General features: G+C 44.1%; 1 protein-coding gene across 4 annotated transcripts in view; it reads left to right on the top strand.

Moving 5' to 3' along the window:
• Positions 1-21732, top strand: part of Syndig1 (synapse differentiation inducing 1) — a 209269-nt gene that overhangs the window by 153717 nt on the left and 33820 nt on the right. For 3 of the 4 annotated variants that reach the window (XM_076929925.1, XM_034495279.2, XM_076929926.1), the window contains one exon: positions 6996-9318. The exons of the other annotated variant lie outside the window; for it this stretch is intronic. In XM_076929925.1, the coding sequence (XP_076786040.1) occupies positions 6996-7154 (159 nt within the window). In that variant the 3' untranslated portion in view covers positions 7155-9318. Of the gene's footprint in view, positions 1-6995; positions 9319-21732 lie in introns of those variants that run through there. 4 annotated transcript variants of the gene reach the window in all.

Raw genomic sequence — 21732 nt, 5'->3', positions numbered from 1 at the left:
GTAGGCAGAGATAGTTGAATCTATAGTCTACATAGTGCCAAGGCTACTTTGTTCAAGAGATGGGATGTGGGATTTCCACGAGGGACACATGAAAGGACAGGAAGACAGGAGAAAAAAATACTACAATTTTGAATGTGGACTTTTGCCCAGGCCAATGGTCTGTGGTACAATTCTTATTAGTGGTGCTAGTCCAGCAGGCATGAGCACAGATCTCAACCAACACGTATCACAATGGGACACAACCTACACTTCATAGTGTGCAGTCTGGGTACTACAGCAAGGAATGGCGATACCTTCAGGAAATACCTGAACTTTTTGGCATCCAGGTCAAACTTTCAGGATCTCAATGTACACAGAAAACTACTCTGAGCACCTAAAGGCAGTGAGTGCCATGGAATCAAGACCTGTCTATCACAGAACAGATGAGCTGCTGTTATCAGGCTCTTCTCCAGGAAATATAAAAACCACTATGCCTTGGGGTGCACTCAACAATTGTGAGACCTTTTGGGATCTTCCTCCATATAGACCACATGAAAATGGTTTCTATATGTTCTTTACCTGTCCATATGCCGGCCCTGAACCTGTGCAGATGAACAAATGGGCCTACCAACTGGGTGTGCTCATGCAGTTATGCACTGGAAGGAAAGCGCTGTGAGAGGAAATAGGCTCAGATACTTTGGTCATCCTGATAAGCCCTTAGAAACACTCATCACCGGAGTGACCACAGGACTTTGTTTATTGCCTTGCTTGTTCTTTGACTATTTGTGTTTATTGTCTTGCTTGTTCCTTGACTATTTGCATCTATTGTATTGCTAGTTCCTCAACCTAGAACTGACCTTAATACTTGCATGTAATTAAAATGGTATAAAAGCAGATTGGGGAAAAAATAAAAATACAAATATTAAATTAATTTAATATTTAATTTTTAAAAAAAGAGCCTGCCCATGGAATGTGAAATCAGGTGTTCTATATTCAAAGCGTTCTCATCTCAGAAGCTAACAGCTGAGGCCACCTTCTTACTCACTTTTCTTCTACTGTAGCCTCTGTCATTCAGGACAAAATAAGGCTCCAAAACCAGTTTATGCCCCAAACTGTCAGAGCCTGTGAGTGAGAATGCTCTGCTCAGGACATCGAAAGTGACCTTAACGTGGTGTGTTAAGGTGTAACAATACTCAAGAATGCAAGAAGTTTCACTGTTAGACCGGACCTGGAGCTTGAGCGTGGACATGGAAATAACTACCCAATTTTCAGATCTAAGCAGTGACAAGTGGGTAGACATTTGTAGATAGGCTTTCCATCTGTCCTTCATTCTTCTTAAACTTTGTGTATATGCCCACTAAGCTTGGGATGAAAGCTGCTTGCCTCTAAGGGCCATCACCTTGCAGGGCTCCTATTGGGTTCATTGTACTGCTTCCTCTTGGTACCTTGTCCTGGCACAGTGAATGTTAGATGGCAATAAATCATGGGCATGACTCTAATAATGCAAAGAACTGTAGCAGTCAGGCACTCATGATAGAGGAAACATGGGCAGTTCAAGGTGCCAACAATGCTAACAATTTTCACAGAAATGATTGCAATGGCAGCATGAACTTGTTATAAATTCAGGGGCGTGGGGATCCAGTGTTTGTTGCCAAGGGCCTCATGCTGTGCATGACCCAGGCCTCTCCATGAACAACCAGCAGGCTGGATGGATGATGTGGACCATGGAGCATCTGGCCTGACTGCCTCTCTCCCCTTAGGATACTAACTGTAGGAAGAACAGAGCAGCAGGACAGTCTTTAGAGAAAATTGTAGTTTTTCAGAAACCTCAGTCTAAAGCACTTTCTAGCCAAAGGAAACAAACACCAGCGTATCATGATTTTAATCTAGAGGTAGAGGAAATTCAGTGTAGGGTTGGTCACTGGCTTGCAAGCAAGCACCCAGGCACTTTGAAGAAGATAGTTTCATCACAGCAAGAGACTGGGTGTTCTCAAGATTTTTCCTTGGTGTGGTTAATGTCAGGGTTCCAGGATGTCTGAATCTCCTGTGAGATTTTAAATGTGAATACAGGTCTGTGGACACATTGGAAGTGGAAATGCTAGGACCGTGAGTTTCTGCAGATATTAGGATACTTTTCCTGACCCAACAGAATTGTCTCAATTTTCTTAATCCTGTAGCAGTTTCACTCTGTCCAAATGTAGAGCCAACACAAGGCAGTATGACCTGACATTAAACCTCCTATGAAACTTCCAACTGAAGTACCTGTTAGTGAGCAAGCCAGAAAATGCATTACAGATGGAGGAGGGACCAGAGAGAGAAGAGGATATTCCAGCCTGTGAAGCTATGCTAAGTCTGTTGGATAACCCAGCGGCCTGGGTCTTCAGCAAAAAGTGGAGACATTAGGCAACAAGCTAGGTGAAGTTAGCCTTATAGATCTTTAGATCTGGAAATGTCTAGAGCCACAGGGAGACAGCAGGAATACCAGCAGAAGCAACCTGCTCTCCCACAAGAAAGCTTGTCTCAGCTGAAATAGCACTTCATTCATGCACAAAGTGAACTGCTTTCTTGAGTCTTAATGGCTACTTTTGCTCTCTGAATTTAAGATCATATTCTCTTTGTATCTTCACAACCAGGCAAAAGACGGGAGATCTTTAACTCAGCAAGTGTTATAGTGGGCTCTGTATGTCCAGCCCATCATGGTTTAAGTGCTTGTCTGCCCCCCTTTTCCCCTCCCTCTCTCCCTCCCTCCCTCTCTCCCTCCCTCCCTCTCAACCTCCCTCCCTCTCAGCCTCTCTCCTACCCTCCCTCCCTCTCAGCCTCCCTCCCTCCCTCCCTCCCTCCCTCCCTCCCTCCCAACCTCCCTCTCCAGCTTTGTCTAAAACACTGTGCTTGCAGCTGTACCTGCATTATGGTTGCTTATTATTATGTACCCCCAAGTCTTCCCGTGTCTCACTCTGTGTGCCTGTGTGTCTGTGTATTTCTCTCTGTGTGTGCACACACACAATGGACACACACATGTTGATGTGTATGTGTGTATGTGTACAGAAGCTTGTAGATGCAGAAATCAGCATCCAAAGTCTTCCACAAGCATTTTCCACTTATTTCTTGGGACAGTATTCCCTGAAGCTAGAGCTTGTAATTTGTCTAGATGGCTAGTCACCAAGCCCCAGGGATCCTTTGGTTTCTGCCTCTCAGCACTGTTTTCAGGCACACATTGCCACAGCCAACTAGGGGTTTAACTGAGGCTTACATGTTAACACAGCAAGCTATTTACAAACTAAGCTACCATCCCAGCCCAGTTTATTTATCTGTGGACTGAAATCCACCTATGCGGTGTTCAAGAGTATAGAAGCTTTAGCTGCTGCCCATACTAAGGACTTTCCTTGTGCACTACTCCTGTAGATGAAAAAGGCTCACGGCAAGACACTGGTACTCCAGGATAGTGACCTGTTTTATGATAGATGTTTGTCACAACATGTTAGCTAAAGGGCAGGAAAAGAAATACCCAGACACAAGAGATTTTGTTCCTAACCCCCTGAGGAAAGTGCAGGTGGCAGCACTTTAAAGGGTAGGCTAACTAAGCAGGTTTCTCATAACTTTGTGGCCAGAAAGGTGTATGTTGATAGGTGGGGGTATGACGTGGTTACTATGTTGTTCAGCTGATGGTTTTCAAAGTCCTAGGTTCTAAAATGACAGAGGAAGAACAACAACAACAACAACAACAAAAAGCCACCTGCAGTGGTCCTCTAGAGGTACAGCTTCTTACCTCAGGAGCCTGAATTCAGTTATACTTAAAGGCTGGGTGGGATTAGATTCTGTTCTATCTAGAGGAGCCCCCAAGTGGACAATCTGTATATGCCTCTGCAGTAGTATTAGATATTTTCTCCCAAGAACCACATGGTAGTTTCCCAGTGGCTTTAGGGGTAGGAGGCAACCCTAAGGTTTGGACCTCCTAGAAGAAAGATCCTGAGATACAGTGAATGTGAACAAGTTGTCTATTTGGAAGGTGATTGGGCAAGCAAGACCTGAAGGAAGGATCAGGAAGAGGATACCAGTAACCATTGAAGTAAGGTGGGATCTGAGTACTGAATCCTGAGGAAAGACTGGAGAATTGGCACAAGGAAGGATCTACAGGGGTGGGAAAAGATTCTGAGTTTTTCCAGTCCAGGTGACAGACATTATCTCTAGGGCAGTGAACTGAACACAACCAAATCCAAATCAGAACTGTCAAACCAATTCTTCCAGATCTCTAGACACAGAACTGTAGGATATATGGAAGTGGCCTTGCTTATAGCCAAAGAGACTGGAGAGGGCATGTTTCTTAGCAACTGATGATGGACACAGCATAAATTTCTAAACTGAAGGCTGAGGCCTATTCTGGGACAGAGAACAATAGGCCACGTCAAGTATCAGGCAAGTGACTAGTTCAAGCAAGAAGTATTTCCATACCCACGGGATATCTTGAGGCCAGCTTTATGATGAACTTTCAAAATACTCACTTTTGCCACAAGATTTTCTTGTGTAGAATAGTATAGATAAAGCAAGGTTCCTAATTATTCTAGGCACTGCTCATTCCAGCCAACTTGCCCATCCCTAACCTTGTCTCTGTTGCCTGATGGTGCTGGTTACATCTGCCCCTTGTCCCTCCTCTCCTCCTTCCCCTCCCTTAACAGAGTGGTCAGGAGCAGCTGGATTACTTGACCTGGACCAACCTTTCTTGTGAAGAAAACACTTTCACACAGTCTTACCTCCACCACCTGCAGATAGATTGAGTACTGCTATTTCTATACATAGTAATAAACATGTCATAGAGCCTGACACTGTTAACTAGGGGAGAAGCATTTAATCCAGATTTTTTTGCCTCTCAAAAGGACAAGAAGAAGGCCAGTAACCACCTTTATCTACTTTCTGAGATGAAGGGACTGTTCTCCTGGCTCCGAGACCCCAGGAACTCTCTGGTCCTAGAAAAGCCAACTGTTGAGTGCCTTATTTAAGTACAGTCTAACCTTACCAACTTGATGCTTTGGCCATTTCTACCATACTGTCCTCTTGTCACACACCCTGAGTGTCTGTTGGAAAAAAACTGTTCACGAACTGAAGAAAAATAGAGAGCAAGTTCGTCTAAGGCAAGCTATGAGAAAGAAGAAGTAACATTGATTCTCAGACATGGAGACTTTGGGTATGAGTGCTTTGGCTCCCTAAGATCAGAACCTTCAGAACTGGACCAGAGCTCAAGTGTAAGGATGGGCAGGCTGCTACTTCCTTCTTTTACCCTTGGAAAAACAAAGATCAGTTACTAAGGGCTAGCCTATGCTTGGTTTTTGAAGGTGATACTTTAGCACCTACACACTTGGTCATACATTAATATTTATTGATCATCCACCAACATCACCACTACCACCTACGGGCATACTCTGGGCTTCCAGCTGACAACAGAGAACAGGGAAAGTACAGGTCCTGGTCCATAGTAAGTACCAATGGGTTCAACTCTGATGAGATAGAGAAGTGGCACTCAGGAGATTCTCTGGTAATCTCCTGATTAGATAAAGTAGGACTCCTCTCTGGACTTGCTCTGCCTCTCTTTCTCCATCCTAGCACAGGCTTACCAAGCTGTGATAACACCAGCAGTGGCAAGCTATGCAGCTTCCTGATGTCCCAGGGCTGTGTGGGGTTAATGCCAAGAAGGGCAATTACAGTGAATTATGTTATAGGACATTGAAGTGTTTGGGAGTATTGCTAGATAAAATGAAACCCAGCTAATTATATCTTAATTAATTAATTACTGCTGTCCTTGGAGGCTTCTCATTTTAAATTCCCCAACTCTGTTTCACAAGAACCTTGTCCACAGTTAGCTTCCAAGCTCAATGCCGAGACAAGAAATAAGGGAGAAAACAAAATAAAACCTAGACTCATGTTCCCCAGCAGTTGTAGTTCTCGGGGTGGGGGGTGGGGGGCTTCTAGAACTGGCTCAGAGGCCCCTCAGTATTGTTACAGCCTCTGAAATTGCCTCTGGGATTTTGCCTAGCCTCAAGACACCCATTATAGTGATGCCATATTTCTAGACAAGAAGAGGGACTATGTTTTACACAGTGGTTGCATGTCTTAGAACAAAACCTTTTCCAGAGGTCTTATGGAGATGAATAAGACCTACCTACAATAGCCAGCTCCCTTCCCTTGGCTAGTGCATCTAGTCGTAACTTCAGAAAATGACAAGGAAGGGAGGAGTTAGAGAAGGGCTTACAATGTCTGTCCCAAAACACTGATTCTGAGCCAATACCCACTCTCTATATTACTCTTTATCTCACAACCCCAAGAAGTGTAAAACTAACTAACCCAATGCCTCAATATGTAACCAAGTGCTCAAGCACAAAGGTGAAGGCCATACTTTTACCAGTAGATGAATGTTACCAATCCTAGCTATGGCAGAGGTGGGGAGCAGTCAGGAATCAAGAATGCCCTAGCACTCAGAAGAATGGTGCCTCAAGGCTTCTAGGGTACGTTTAACAATGTCATACCCTAATTTTATCTCTTGAAAATGAGAAATAATTTTATTCTCCATGCTTCTGTTGGGTTATAGGGGTTGAAAATATGCTTTAGAAATTGTTTTCCTAATGAAAACAGTACCCGTTGTTGAGTAGTAAAGGTGGCACTTGAAATGATAGCTCCACCCATCTCTGATATATCTACAGTTCATGAGACTCTGCCTTCACATCACTGATCTCTCCTGGATAGTTCAAGACATGACTTCCTTGAAACATGAGAGAATGGGGTCTTGCCATGTGGGGAGCAATGACAAACACCATTGATCCACTATTTTTTTTTTTAATTTAGAGATTTACCTGGAGTCTAATGTTTATGAGAATAAATCCTATTTCCATATGTACTTCCTTATATTGGTTGAACCTGTCTGTAATCCAGTAAAATTACAGATTGGGAAGGAGACAAGCAGCACTCTCTACTTGCCATTCTTTCTAACTTGTTCACTCTCCTCTTCTTTTTCTCTGCTAACTCTACAGACAAACAAAGCTGTGGCCAAAGGAGACTTCCATCAGGCCAGCACCAGCTCCCGGAGGGCCCTGTTTCTAGCAGTGCTGTCCATTACCATTGGAACTGGCATCTACGTGGGTGTGGCTGTCGCCCTCATTGCCTACCTCTCCAAAAACAACCACCTGTGAGCTTTCCAAAGGCTGGCATGAATGAGGGGGAGCCGAGCCAGGTGTGTGAGGGCAGAGAAGAGACACCTGTGTGTTACTGTACAGTACAAGTGATTGCCAAATGACTCCATAATGCCCCGGAATCTTCTACTCCTGGACTTCTTTTGTTTTTATCCTTCAACTTCATCTTCAGCACTGTGCAGAGCACCAGGCAGCCAGCAATGCTGATTCTTCCACATGGAAGTTCCAAAGATTCCATCCCAGTGGCTGACCCTGGATGAATTCTATTGGATGGATGACAACCCAGCTCTGCAGCCTGCCAGTGCCTGGACCGACACCCCATTAGCAATATACAAACAGTTAAAATACGTTTATTTTTTACGGAATATGGTGCAATAGGCAGAATGCAGGAGACATGTCACCACTAGCTTGTGGCCTGCTTAAATCCTCTGTGTGTACCCCATCTTTGTGGCTTCCTTGTCAGAAACAAGTGGGGCTGAGAAGGAAAAGAAAGTACCTGCTGGGAGATCTTCTGTCTCTGTCCACAGATGGATCTTGCCCGAGAATGTAAAATTAGAGGAGCATAATGCCCACCCTGGCCCTGCTCAGTCCCAGCACGCTGCCCCAGCTTGGAGCATCAGGCTTCTTGCAGATACCCAGCAATACATAGATCTGGGGCCTCACTAATCTTAAAGGAGAGGAAGCCACAGTTCCTCTCAAAAACAAACCCAGTATTTTCCCCAGGAGCCTGAGGAAAACAAGCTGTGAAGACACACTGAGTGTTTAACTCCTGGATGCTCATCCTGGCCATGAGCACCACTGATGCTGGAGATCCGGGAAATGAGATGGGCCTTATTCTGTCCACTAAACGAATGGCTATTTTCTTGTCATTTTTAAAGTGCAACTCTTGCTTCATGCTGCTTCAGTTGCCAGATGAATGCTGAGAAATAAGTAATCACAGATGTTTTAATACCATGTCATTGCTGTTTTACGAGTGTTCATTATTTAACAAAAATTATCTTTTAGCTTGTTTGCTTATGACTTTTCTTTCTGATGAATGGTGATGTTTGGGCTCTGTTTTGATGATTTACTTCATGCTTTACTGGTGGAAGAGCCAGCCAGCATGCAGAAACTGTGGTTGGGTGGCTTTGAAGGGCAAGAATCATGAATCACACAACCCAGGCTACATGTCCACCTTAAGCACCACCAGAGGATAGAGACCCTTTGTCTGGAGTTCTCCCTGTAGTGCTTAAAATATCCCCAGTCCCTAGAATCCTGGCCTCACAGACCCAGAAATCCTGACTTAACTAGTCAGAATTCAGCCTGGTGATCTCAGTGCTCAGTACAGGTGAGAACCCCTACCTGGAGTAATAACAAGTTTAGTCTCTCCAACTTGGCACTGCCCACCATGACCTTGAGCTCTTAATGTTTTCAAACTCAACAGCACTGTTTTCCTGAGTTGACTATAACATTCATCTCAAAAAGATCATCCAAGCTTAGCTGTGGGGCTTTAATCTCAGCACTTGGGAGGCAGAGGCAGAGGCAGGCAGATTGCTCTGAGGTTGAGGTTAACCTGGTCTATAAAGCAACTTGCAGGACAATGAGTCCTTCATGGAGTAACCCTGTCTCAAAAAAAGTGGGGAGGGTAATTTCAATCTCTAAGCCCATAGTTCTAGGAAGAGTGTACAGACGATGTTCAAACACATTCTCCCTAATGAGAGTTGAGTAAGCTGGCCCTACAGAAAGTATAGGATTGGGGGTCAATCTAACCTGGATTCAAATTCAGTCATGCTTTTTTTTTTATTGTGTAGTCTTTTTTGAACAAATGTCCACAACTCTCTGAACTGTGATAGGATAGTTGAAAAAGATTGCTTCATACAATTGCCGGAGAACTCTTGGGTCCAGGGAACAGTAATGGGTGTAAGTAGGTATAGTAGATGGATGGCTCTGATTATTGTCAGGATTATTCATAGGTCATTTCATAGTTTGTTTTTATCGTTTCAACTTTCAGCCCAACTTCTCAGGATTTATGTGTCATGAATCATTGTATAAAATGGGAAGGGTGCTTGTCTCGAACTGATCCATTTTAAACTCAAGGTATGCCTGAACGTCCATTTGGTAGATTTGGAAAATATGTAATTTCAGTCTGTCTAGTCAAGTTAGTCTATACATGCTAGCCCAACTACTCACTGTGTCCTAGATTTGTCTTTCCAGACAGAAGAGCTTCAGTTTACAAGGCTGCTGTTCTTGCTATCAGTTCTCAAGAACTACTATGTGACTCTCCAGGGCCAGAAGACCAAGGTTATTTTAGGCATCATACAGGTCATGATCAAAAGTGTATATGCAGAGTTAAATTGGAGCTAATGGATTGGAGCTATGTAGCACATTCAGTGGGTAGAAAAGTGCAGTAAAAAACATGGCACTGGTGACTCTATGGGAAATAGGTGAATGTTATCCTCAGTGGCCCTGTTATGTTAATATCTGTTGCAAAAAGCAGAGCAACATGAGCAGCCTATTCCTTGGGCACATGGATGAGATCTCATACTAGCATCCTAGGGGAAACATGATAAGGAAAGATGAAAACTGAAGTTCAGAGATACGAACACACCAAACACCACATATATTGGCAGGTGTTTTGGCAGGGCAGAGCCATACCTGAAATGTCCCAGCCTGGCTTACCACTGTTGACAGAGTGCTACTTCTGGAATTTACACCCTTGACCATGCCAAAGAAAAGTGTCTTTTCCACACCAGCCCATTCACATATTATGAGAAGTCATTCTCACAACTATATAGCAGAGACCCAGAACACATAGTCCTTTCCCTAGTGTCCCATGAAGCCAAGCGGAGACCCTAGCTTACTCTGTTTTGTACATGTCTTGCACCTTAGCTGCAACCTGTGCCAAGAGAAATGGCTTAAATCACATAGCCAGTGAGACGCAATGCTTAGAGACATGGAAGATATTTGGGTTTCTATATTTTCAGCTGGCTTTGCCAGAAATGTAGGGAGCAGGAGAGAGCGACCTGAATGACGTCGTTTCTAAGGAATTCTCCCCTCCTGTGGCTGGTCCTCATGCTCCTTTAAGATGGCTGTGGTACATCTTCAGCTTACTTCTCCTGATGTCACTGTTCCATTCTTAGAAATGACTCTTTCACCTCCCTCATTTCTCCTGTATGTTTTGTTTGAGAAGACTGGCTTTACCACAAGTGTCCACTTTATGAGGTCTCCTCGGCTCACAAGGTCTCCCACTTCATGAAGTACCCTTCTACCGTCAGGTGTCCATACCACACTGTGCTCTCCCAAAATATCATATGTCCTACCTCACTGGAGTCCCCACTTCATCAGATAGTCAATCATACCTGGAATTCCTCCTATATTAACTCTCTACTATTTACAATATGCCCCAATTCTGTGGTTATCTCCATCTCAGCCCCCCCACCCCCAAGTGCCCTTACTCAATCTAAGCAGGAATTACATAACCAACTGCACCCATTTGACCAGGTATCCCAGTTTTTTTCTCATGAAACTACAAAGAGAAGTTACTGCAACGTGGATGGCTGCCCAATTTTTACAGTTAGGCTACATGGCTAAGTAAAATAACATGAATGACATCCCTCAAGCCTAGCCAGATACCTGCCCTCTAAAAGCACCAGAAGTTACCTGCAATACCGAATGGACTCTGGATATAGAGGGGATCAGTAGACAACCCTCCTTTGCCAGTGGTAAATGGTCACCATAGCTCTAGCGATGGGCAAAATCTGGCCTGAGTTTCAGGACTAGCTTTACCCTCAAGGATTTTCAGGGTCTCTTTGAGGTTCCAGTTGTCTGGTTAAAATTCCAGTTCTTTATAAGACCAAATTTTTGTTTCTGCTTTCACATTTATTCCCACACATATTGACATATCTTGACTCAAGTGTTAATTTTGACATAACAACTCTGAGCCTCAGTCCAAGCAAACTACAGGAAATCAGAATGGACCCATATCTTAAAAGAAGCCAGGCTGTGCATCTGCTCTGCTTTCGTACATTGGGAATATCAGATGCACCAGAGGAAATGACCATGGCTGTGATGTTTCCAGCTAGCCTTCCAGGTCATCAGGATAATCTCAGCTGACCAAGGGGCAGAGAACCAGAGACTTTTGTGATCCTGAGTTTATCTTCTCAGATCTGCAAGGTAACAGTGAATGTAAAACCTGTAGACACAAAGGGCCTGTAGATTACTGGCACTTCTCCAAACAAGCTTGTAAATGTAGTAATGAATACATCAGCCTGCTGAGCACCCCAGGAAAATGTCAAAGCTCCATGTGGAGAGGAACAGCAGAGATGAAAACTGCTATAGGCAGGGCCTGGGATCCCACAGCATTGTTTGTACCAGCAGAAATGAAGAGTAGGGCAAGGAAGCCATGGCCTTGGTCAGTCTCCTGAACATTGGAGACTGAGTACTGCTGCCCACACACCAGGAACGGAACACTTCGCAAGAAGCTTCCCATGGTTCTATGTATTAGAGTGACGTATGATAAGTGAAACCTTCAGGGTATTGTGAGAAGATTAGGCAGAATACAAAGCTTCCTGGTAAAGGCTTTAGGTTGGAGGCATTTCTAGAAGGTGATGCTTGCCTGGGCTTCTAAAGCCTAACAATGGCAAGAGGAGCAACTCAGGGTCATAGGACGAACCTGTATCTTCTTGAGGAGAAAACTGGCCTCTATTCTAGGAAGAAAGTCAAGCGCTAACTCTTCAGGGTTTTGTCATTGGTACTGTAACTGTTATTGCTTATTTTTGTTTGTTTTTAAATAACAACGTGTATGGAAGATTTTATAAAGTAAGCCTTGGAAAGCCGGGCAACAGTGAGGTGAAGGCAGGCAGTCCCTCATATTGGTTTCATGTGCCATCACCTCTTCTCTGATGTCTTCTACGAGGCTGCTGTCAACATTGTTGAGGGTTCTACCCCTGGCAGAACAGTGCCATATTAAGGCGGTGTGGCTAGCCATTGGAGGCCTCAGGGTCTATCGTGATTCATCATGACCACACTTGTTAGAGACTCTGGGAAATTTGAGAATTACTAAGATGCTAACCCCTTAGAGACTGAAAGAGCTTACTTGTCTACTACCACACCTTCGCTGTCATGGCACTAAAACCACTTATAAAGAGTCACATGGACAGTATTGTCCTGACTCTCACCATGCTCATTGACATTCACTCAGTGCACCTCCATTGCCTGATACTCATCTGCCCTCACTACCTCTGCACATTTACCACAACTGGAAGATACAGTCTGCAAGGCTTCAATACTTACTTGGGAGCCAATGCCTTTAGTTCTCTGCCTCCCTCTTTGTCAGGATTGGCAGTGGCTGGCTGAGCCATTGGGCCACAGCTTTTCCAAAGTCACTGCAACTATCTAGGCTATTCATTGTCAGCCCTTTCAGCTATGCACTATAGCCAGTCTCTTCTCTCACAGGCAAGCCCTTTGCAGTGAGAGGTCAGGTCTGCCTCCACTCTGGCTTGAGAGAAAAGTCTGTCTGCTTAGCACACAAGCATACATCAGCAAGCAAAAGCAGTAAACAAAAGGTGCTTTTGGCAGCATGGCTCCTGTGCCCACCAACACTACATGCTTTGCTTTTCAGTGAAGCTAGTTCATTTGGGAACACTCTGTATCTAGGTAAATAAAGGGAAGAGCAGTACAATACTTCCGTATTTCTGTGTGAGGCGCAGAAGTGCCACACAATCAGGATCAGCATGCAGTTCTGACTTAATGCACTCTGTCTTCACAGGGTTTTGCTTGTAACACTTATGACTCCTGGCTCTAATTCATGACTCAATAAGAAGCAGCAACTTTTGTCTGTTTCTACCACATAAAGAATCCATCTTTAGGTTCAAATTATTTTATTCAGCAAATCAAGATACTTAGGTGGCCCAAGATGCTTAGCGTCCCTCCAAGTCACATGAACTAACATCTGTGTCACCTGGATATGATTCGAGCATAGTTTAAGTGATTTCAGTTTCCTGATTGAACTGAGCTGGTGAGATGTTCCTGATGAGTAGGCAGGACATGTTAAGGTTGCCTCTGCACTTACTGAGGGCAGAATTAGCTAACCATTCATAAGAAGCTCTGCAATTTCCTGTTAGTATGAGGCAATGTTTCTATTGGTTTTCTCAAGAGAACCTTGGGTAATTAGCAGCAGGCGACAGAAACTGACCACGGACAATCTTTAATTCAGAAAAGAGATCAGGTTCACTTCAGCTGTATTTGCTCATTTGATGATGCAATGGGAAAGAATAATGTGGTTCTCTAACAAATAAAGCCCTTCTCATTTTTATTTCAAGAAAAACTCCAGCTTCTTTTGACATCCCAAATCAGATCTTCACAGAGCATCTTATAGATTTCCTAGCAACGGGTCTTTTAAAATAACAGGTATCTCGTATTTGAAGAACACATTACAAAACCATTGCATTGTGCATTTGTAATAGTCTTTTGCCACATTCATCACTATCTTCAGTTTAGATGAAAAACTGCTCAGTAAAGCTTTCTCTGCCATTTGCTGGGGCAAGGACAGCATGTAGACCTAAGTTCAATCTTGGGGACTGAGCCCAGTACCCTTCTAACAATAGTCAAAGGTAACATTCAGCGTCCCCAACTCAATTCTAACTGAAATTAGGGTAGCAAGAACACCTGGAAGTAGCTACCCCATCACAGATCATCCATTTGGGGAATTTGTGGTAGAAAAAAATGTTAGAGATACAGACCTCATTTACATGCCCGTTGTGTGGCTTCTCCTAGAGAAGATGTGTACTTCAAATGAAGAAGGGTTCATTCTCTGGACCCCTCCTCTAGACTTCATCTAGCACTGAACTCTCTATATCTATCTCTCAGGGAGGGAGAGACTAATGTGGTTGAGAGAAAAAGCATAGGACCAGAAGGGCGTGAGGTCGAAAGATCTACACCGCAGTATTAAAGGTGTGAGGGAGAATGAAATAAACAAACCAGGAGTGACTTTATACCACACCTTATGGATATTTGACAGTGTTTGGAGACATTGTCATAACTGTCTGTTTTATAGATAGCCAAGGAAGGCTGTAAATGAAAAAACATGTTTGAATGATGACTTCAATTTAAGTACCATTCAAGAAAGGGTCAGCCACACAGGAGGAGGGTCATCTGGCTAGGTGAGCCTGGGATCCACTCACAGACCCAGAAAAAGGCTTTCATTGACATATTTTATCTCAGTTGAGTAGGAGAGCATAAGTGGAAGGGTAGAACTGGAGAAGGAGAGGAGGCCAGATGTCAGTGTAGCCCGGAACACCTCTACTTGATTTTACTTGTACAAATCTTAATTCTAATACAAGATGATCAATAAGATAATGATGATTCAGGATACAATCACAAACCACGAGACTCATTCATTACTATCTTCTGGCTCTTTACAGGATGCTTTCCCGAACACTGTAACACATGCTTTTATCCTAGTCCCCTATCCTAACCACCAGACATGTTAAATTATTGATTATTCTAACACCCTGATGGTAACTTGGTCATATATTTAAAGAACCTATTTCCAATTATTGCGATATTTTGAGATGTAGCATGTGAGGTTTCAACATAAGACTTTCAGAAGGTACAAAACCATGTCCATACCACTGCCCATGGATCTTTCTTCCTGTGACACACATTTTTTCTTTGATCCACAGTCATCAGAGCCTCTTACCCACAACCCTCAACCCTGTTTCTGTGCCTGTCTCTTTATCCAACTGTGTTTGCTACAAAGGTTTCCAGCTGCCTGAGCATAGGCAGTAAGTATTGGGTATCAAGATCCATGTTCTCCCTGTAATGGCAGGGGATCCAGCCTGCACTTGTTCAAGATATAGGCATGGTTGTGCCAGCTGAATTAAGGTGCATAAGACATACTATATTTTAGACAATGGCCAGGCTGGATATGTGGCACAGCCATGAAATTTGTAATGCTGAATGTTACAAAGATTTCTCACTCAGCTTGCCTTCAGCCTAGCTACACCAGACCCCCGAAAAGACTAGCAGTGAAGCCCAGAAAATCATTAAGGCTAATCCAAGGGCTGTTCGTGTGCACAGGTGATTCCCACATAGGAACTGACATACAAGAGTGTTAGGGGATAGAGTCAGTGAAATACACCAAGGAGCAGACTTCAGCCACATGGAAGCTGAATGTTTAGATTTAAGGGACACCTCAGGTTGGAGCAGAAAGAAGAATGAGAAAGGGTGGTGTTAGCTGACTGAGGTGCCCCTAAGGAATTTCCACAAATCTTGGACAAGCAAAGGTTTCAGACCAATGAGACACTGCCTACTGTTATTTGAGCCAGCCCACCATTCATGCCTACATGGATCTAAACGCTACATGTTGAAGCTCCATTTAGACTGACAGTCCAACTATGAGTGCTGTGGCCAACAGACACCCTTAGCTATGACTATGTCTACTTCTAGAGAGCAAAGGTTGTGAGTGGGGAAGGGGAATCATCTTGAGCCCAGAGTGCATGTGCAACTTCTCTATAATTAGCTTACATTACTTTAAAACTCTAGGCCCTAAATCTCTCTCTCTCTCTCTCTCTCTCTCTCTCTCTCTCTCTCTCTCTCTCTCTCCCTCCCTCCCTCCCTCCTTCCCTCCCTCTCTCTCTCTTTCTCCCTCCCCCTCCCTCCCTCTCTCTCTTTCTCCCTCCCTCTCTCTCTTTCTCCCTCCCTCCCTCCCTCCCTCCCTCCCTCCCTCCCTCCCTCCCTTTGTGTGTGTGTGTCTGTGTGTGTGTGTGTGTGTGTGTGTGTGTGTATACGTATGTACTGCTTCCTAGAGAAACCAGACTACCCTAGGTTAACTAGCTTATCCATGGTTAAGGGATAGGGAAATAAGGACTCAGGCTTTAGCAAGGTAAAGATCCAAATATTTATGAATGTCCAGAACACTCTCCCATGTGACTTCCCATTAGCAAAGCAAGCGGAACACATAGCAATTATAACATCTGACTGTGGTCCCTTCAGCCTCTTTCCCAGGGATGGGGACCCAGCCTCCAGCAGGGCTTCTGTTGGTCTCTTCCTGTTACTTAACCTTGGACCTGCAGACATTCCCCAATGTTACCAATCTGGTCGGATTATATACCCTCAGGATGCGAGGCACTTATGTAAAGCCGTCTGCAAAGTGCCACTACTTGGAGGCTATAATCACAGGTCTGGCACATTGGCACAATGGTACAGACACATTGGATGAAGACAAGTTTGACAGGCTTGCCCAATTTACCCAGAACCCACAGAACAGAAAGCAAATGACTCCACACTGGAAAAACAAACTGGGCACAGGTTGGTTTGCCGAGGTCCCCATTATCAGAATCCAAAGAAGGGTATAATATGTGGCCTGGACTTTTGCAGCTAAGGTTAGAACAGCACCGAGAAAGTTTACATTCCTTTTCATACCGAGTTACTTGTATACTTTAAAACTGCATCCATGTACACTTGCAGAACACATCAAAAAATAGACCTCTGGCTTCATCTCTGTCATTCTAGCTGCACTCCAGAATCACAATAGAGTGGCTAGGAAAGCAGCTTTCACTTCTAAGTTATGTAGGAACTAAGTTATGCATAACATTTTTCAGTTTGAAAACTAAAATAAGAAATGTGACTTGTTGGAAAATTAATCAAATGAAACCGTGGCTCCTGGAGATTAGCCCAGAAACATGCAGAATAGAAACACGGGCTTAGATATAGGCCAATAAGGTACCTGAAGCCCAGACACACTTGTGGCACTCGAGACACAGAGAAGCCAGCACTGACCGTAGCCTCTGTCCTGCTCCCACAGGCTGAGCACAGGATAACAGTAGTCAAAGTATTACACTCAGGAGCTCCTCACACCTAAGAATATGGTACACTGCTGGCCACACTGCAGCAGGTGCACAGCAGCTCAGCTTTGCTGGTTTAGCCTGTTGCTCATTATTATCGTCATCTTCTGAAATCAGTATAGCAGATCTTCCAGCTGTCCCTTGCCGCTGCCCCTTGTCAATCTTCAGTGATACCAATGACCCCTTTGATTTTGCCTGGAGCACAGTAGAGAAGCCATCATCAGACGGGCTGCAGCAGCCCTTTCCTCCTTGTCTTTCATCAATGGCAGGGAAACTGTAAAGCCACAGTACTCAAGTGGCTTTTTTTCTTTCTTCTTTTTTTTTTTTTTTTCCTGTCAGTTTGCTTGAAATGCATTGATTTCCCCAGGGTTGACTGGGTTTGCTGCCTGTGGGTAATGCTCATTGGCTGAGGCCTTCATTTCCACGGTGCCTTGCCTGCCAGTCCTACCTCGGGAGCTCTCTGTTTTTCTGCATCACGGAGCGCTGGTCAATGTATTGCCTCTACAGTGAGATCTGCACAAGTGTCTAGAATGATGTGCAGGAAAGACCTTCACTCAATGTGTGCTGAATTTGATTAATTTCAACTTGTGATTCTATACACAGTCCAGGTTCTCTCAGTGGCCAGAGAGTGGTATGTTGTCTGTCCAAACTTCAATGAGAATGGCCAGAGAAACAGGAATGAGGGCTGCCTGGTAATGAAGAGCAGAGTGCAATGGCATTCAATTATTCATTCTGGGGATTGTTGTCTCAGAGATCCTCTCCATTATTCTTATAATAACAGGGTGATTTTATATTCTTTATATCTGTGGTCACCTTAGCGTTCTACAGACAGTTTTTGTTTCTTAGAACAATTACTAATGAAAATAATTTATTCTAAATCCCAAGTCTGCTAGAAATTTCACTTTAAGTCATATGAGGCAACAGCTTTATCTGTCTATAGGGTTCATTGGCAAAAGACAGCCAGTTCTGAAAATGATCCTATCACACTTAGAAACTCAGAGAATCAAAGGCCAATTACTGAGGGGAGGGCCTCCCTATTCCATTATGCACATATTATTATAAATACTGGGCTTAAGAACACGATATAATCATGCAGTCAGATCAATTTTTTACCAGGATTGTGGGCCCCCACTTGGGCCTCTTCCCTTCCCATCCTTCGACTTCCAGACTCCTCAGTGTGCCACACCCTTCTTTGCCCTGTTCCTATGTTGTGCAGGTGCATTATATGTAGGAACATGCCCATAAATATACGTCATTATAGACATTTCATGAAGGTTCCAGAATCCAAACTCAGGACCCCATTCTCTTTCCTCTGTGCTCAGGCCCACATGTGTGTGCATGTACTCATACCATGTATATTGCTTATCAAAGATGGACTATTAATCTTGCCTTGAGGACAGAAAGTGCTTTTGAAAAGACAAAATGAAACAAAACAGCGGACATCAGCTGTGTGAGGCTCAGAACTGCAGCAGTGAGTAAAGCTTACATGGCACAGGTAACCTATGCTATGATCCATGTAGATCTGGTTCAAAGAAAGAAATGGCAAGTACGAAGTATGTGCAGGCGAAAAAGTGGTAACATAAAACCAGAGAGTATCACACATTTCGGGGAGATGGTTGCTCTGTCCGGAAGGGAGGAGGCATGAGGTTGGCAGGCAGCAGAGGCATGACTGGAATGCTGTCAAAATCCAGCTCTTGGAATAAGTGGAGTTCACACTACTTCTCATCATTTTAAGCTGTGTGTATTCACCACACACAATGTTTTTCGTATGTGTGTATGTGGGTTGTGTTCATGCATGTGCATATTCATATTTGTACATATTTGTATATGTGTGCACACTGTGTGTGTACCCATTTGTACTCACTCGTACCTGTGTGTGTGTGTGTGTGTGTGTGTGTGTGTGTAGACCAAAGCTTGAAATCAGGTTCTCCTCAACTGCTCTCTGATTACATACCAAAGCATGTTTTTTCGCTGAACTCAGAGCTCACAGATTTTCCTAGTTGACCTACCCAGCCTACTTTAGGGATTCCCTTCCTTCATCTCTTGAGTGGTGTGATTCTATCAGGGAGACTGTGCCTATCTAGTTTTTATGTGGGTGCTGAGGATCCAAGCTCTGATCTTCATACTTGTACATTAAGCACTTTATCTAGTAAGCCATGTATACAGCATCATACACATTTCACACACACACACACACACACACACACACACACACTCACACACACACTCATACACACCTACACACACACAGGTATGTATGTACTACGCAAAGGCATAGGGACAGGTACAGTGGACACCAAATGAGTGAGTCTCACTCTGTGTGTGTGTGTGTGTGTGTGTGTGTGTGTGACATGAGTGTTCATGGTCCTTTGATTTAGTATGAGCTAGGAACTCTCATATATCTCTGTTCTCAAGTCTAGCAATCTACATGGGTTTTCTTTCTTTCTTTCTCCCTCCCTCCCTCTTTCTTTCTTTCTTTCTTTCTTTCTTTCTTTCTTTCTTTCTTTCTTTCTTTCTTTCTACTTTTCAGTGTAATGCAGCAGCTAGCTCCAGACACAGGATTTAGGGTCAGCAGACAATAATGGTGAAGCCCCATTCACCAACATAATCAAACATCCCAGAGCCTTACTTTCTACATCTTCAAAGTAGGAGAGGCAGACACCTGCTACAGTAGCACTGTAAAATGACAGGGGAACCAGGTATAATGTAGGAGCTCCTGAGGAGCAGCAGTGACAGTCATATTGTATGTGGGATCCGCACCCCAGCCCTATACAATGGCTGATCACAAGACTACAACTCCCTCTGTATTTGACTTATTTGGGGGAAAATGTATTAAGCATATGTACTTAGATCTGATTAAATCCGATCCTGTTAATAAAGCCCTTGTGAAATATGCAAGTGGGAAAGCTATTTTTATGTTTGACAAGGAAACCGAGGCACTCAAAGTTCAAGTGTGGATTCTATACTGCAAAACAGTTGTCTTCTTGCAAAGGAGCAATACAGACCCCCAAAAGCTGCTGCCCACATACGCAAATATTGGCACAGCTACAAAAAAGGAAAGACCCAGTTCAAATACTCAGCCAATGCCATCCAGCCCCTGCTGCTCATCAGTCCCCAAAGCTGCTGTCAGCCTTTTAGAGATGCTGCAGGCTGCTACCAGGGAACTGGAGAAACTGCTGCACTGAGAAAAAACCGTGCGCTTGAAAGCAGAAAACTCCTTGGAAGAATTTTGGATCACAACACAGCTGTGATGACCTTCTTTTCATCTCCAGAAAGTCACATAGGTTCACGGTACTTCCCTGAGGTTCCTCCTGCAGTGGAGGACTCTATGTCTACAATGGCTGTGATCAGCAGTTAGTAGTTCCCATTACTTACTCCAGTGAGCTGGAAAAATATTGACGACACAAGAAAACCAAGCAGGGTTGTGAAGGTCAATTCTTGTGTTAGAGACATGTTAGGATGGGGAGGAAAAGACAGGAAGGTGAAGCCTTGGGGAGCTGCCCCTGTAGATCCCTGTATAGATTTGGAGCCAGTGATTTGCTTGAGAGACAATCCCAGGAAGCACAGGGGAAGCAGTGTGAGGCCCAAAAGGGGCTGAAGCTAGGAAAGGCTGCCTGTAAAATCAGGTAATGTCCATGAATAGATGAGGCTTACCTCGCCAGGGACCCTGAGGGCCTACAGTCTACACCCCCAACACCGACTGTAGAAAGCTGGAACCGTTGTCCACTAATTTTCACTGCCATTGGCTGGAGCAGCTCCCTGGGTCTCACTGGCTTGATTGTGTGTCAGATTTGTCTTTCAGGATTTGCAGAGACAGGATAGGAGGGGTAGACATGAGGGACTTGTCAGCCTTTTCAGAATAAGAGCCTGAGGAGGACAGCAGGATTGACTTCTCTCTTGGAGAAGCCTTGTCAGGAAACAGATATTGTTTAACATACTGTTTCATTTTTCTAGTTCTACTCTCACTAGCACCCACGTGAAAGAGTGAGAGGGAGATGGCATCTCTTTTCCCTGGTCCCAACCTCATAATTACAATCACATTTTGGGGTCCGGGAGACATCACAGGTAGGCAGAGGTCAGGTTGATGAAACCTGAAGGTGTCATGGATGGTGGGCAAGGACCAGACCTCAGAACCTTTCTTTGGAATCCTTTTGCCACTTGGTGATGCAGTGACAGCACCCAGCTTCCAGTCTCTGGGAACAGAGGCTGCCAAGTCCACCCTTTTCTGTGGAACTTTTTTCTTTCTACCTATCTCTGTGAGACCAAAATTGTACAATTGCAGGAGTTTAAACAATATATACTGATAAGTAAAATCCACCATAGTCAAAGACAATTCATCATCATAACCCACTTACTGTATGGCATTGAGGAAGCCCTGGGTGAGTGAAGTCCTAAGTGGATGTACATTGCTGATATGGGCACATCCATAACAAAGACCAAGGCATTGGACCCATGGCAAGTTGGCAAAGCTATCATACATGGGCCATGCTCAAAGTTGTAAAACCTTCTTTTCCTCTGGCTCAAGTACAAGTTTTACAGACAATTGATCAGTATGTACCAACACTAGCAACTGAATCTTCTTCCTTCTCTTACATGTTAATTGTCTGAGACTGGTTGTCTACAAAGACTACACACAGCCTCAGTGCTGTACATAAGAATCATGCTGAGGTTGGGGTTATGTTAGTAGGTTCCACTCCATCCAAGTTCATACACACTACGCGACCACATCTTTTCTGTATGTGTGCCTGTCCTTT

This window comes from Arvicanthis niloticus, chromosome 2, assembly GCF_011762505.2.
Source record: "Arvicanthis niloticus isolate mArvNil1 chromosome 2, mArvNil1.pat.X, whole genome shotgun sequence".
Taxonomy (NCBI): domain Eukaryota; kingdom Metazoa; phylum Chordata; class Mammalia; order Rodentia; family Muridae; genus Arvicanthis; species Arvicanthis niloticus.
Note: the sequence above shows the minus strand (reverse complement) of the source record. Positions and strands in the feature narration are given on the sequence as shown.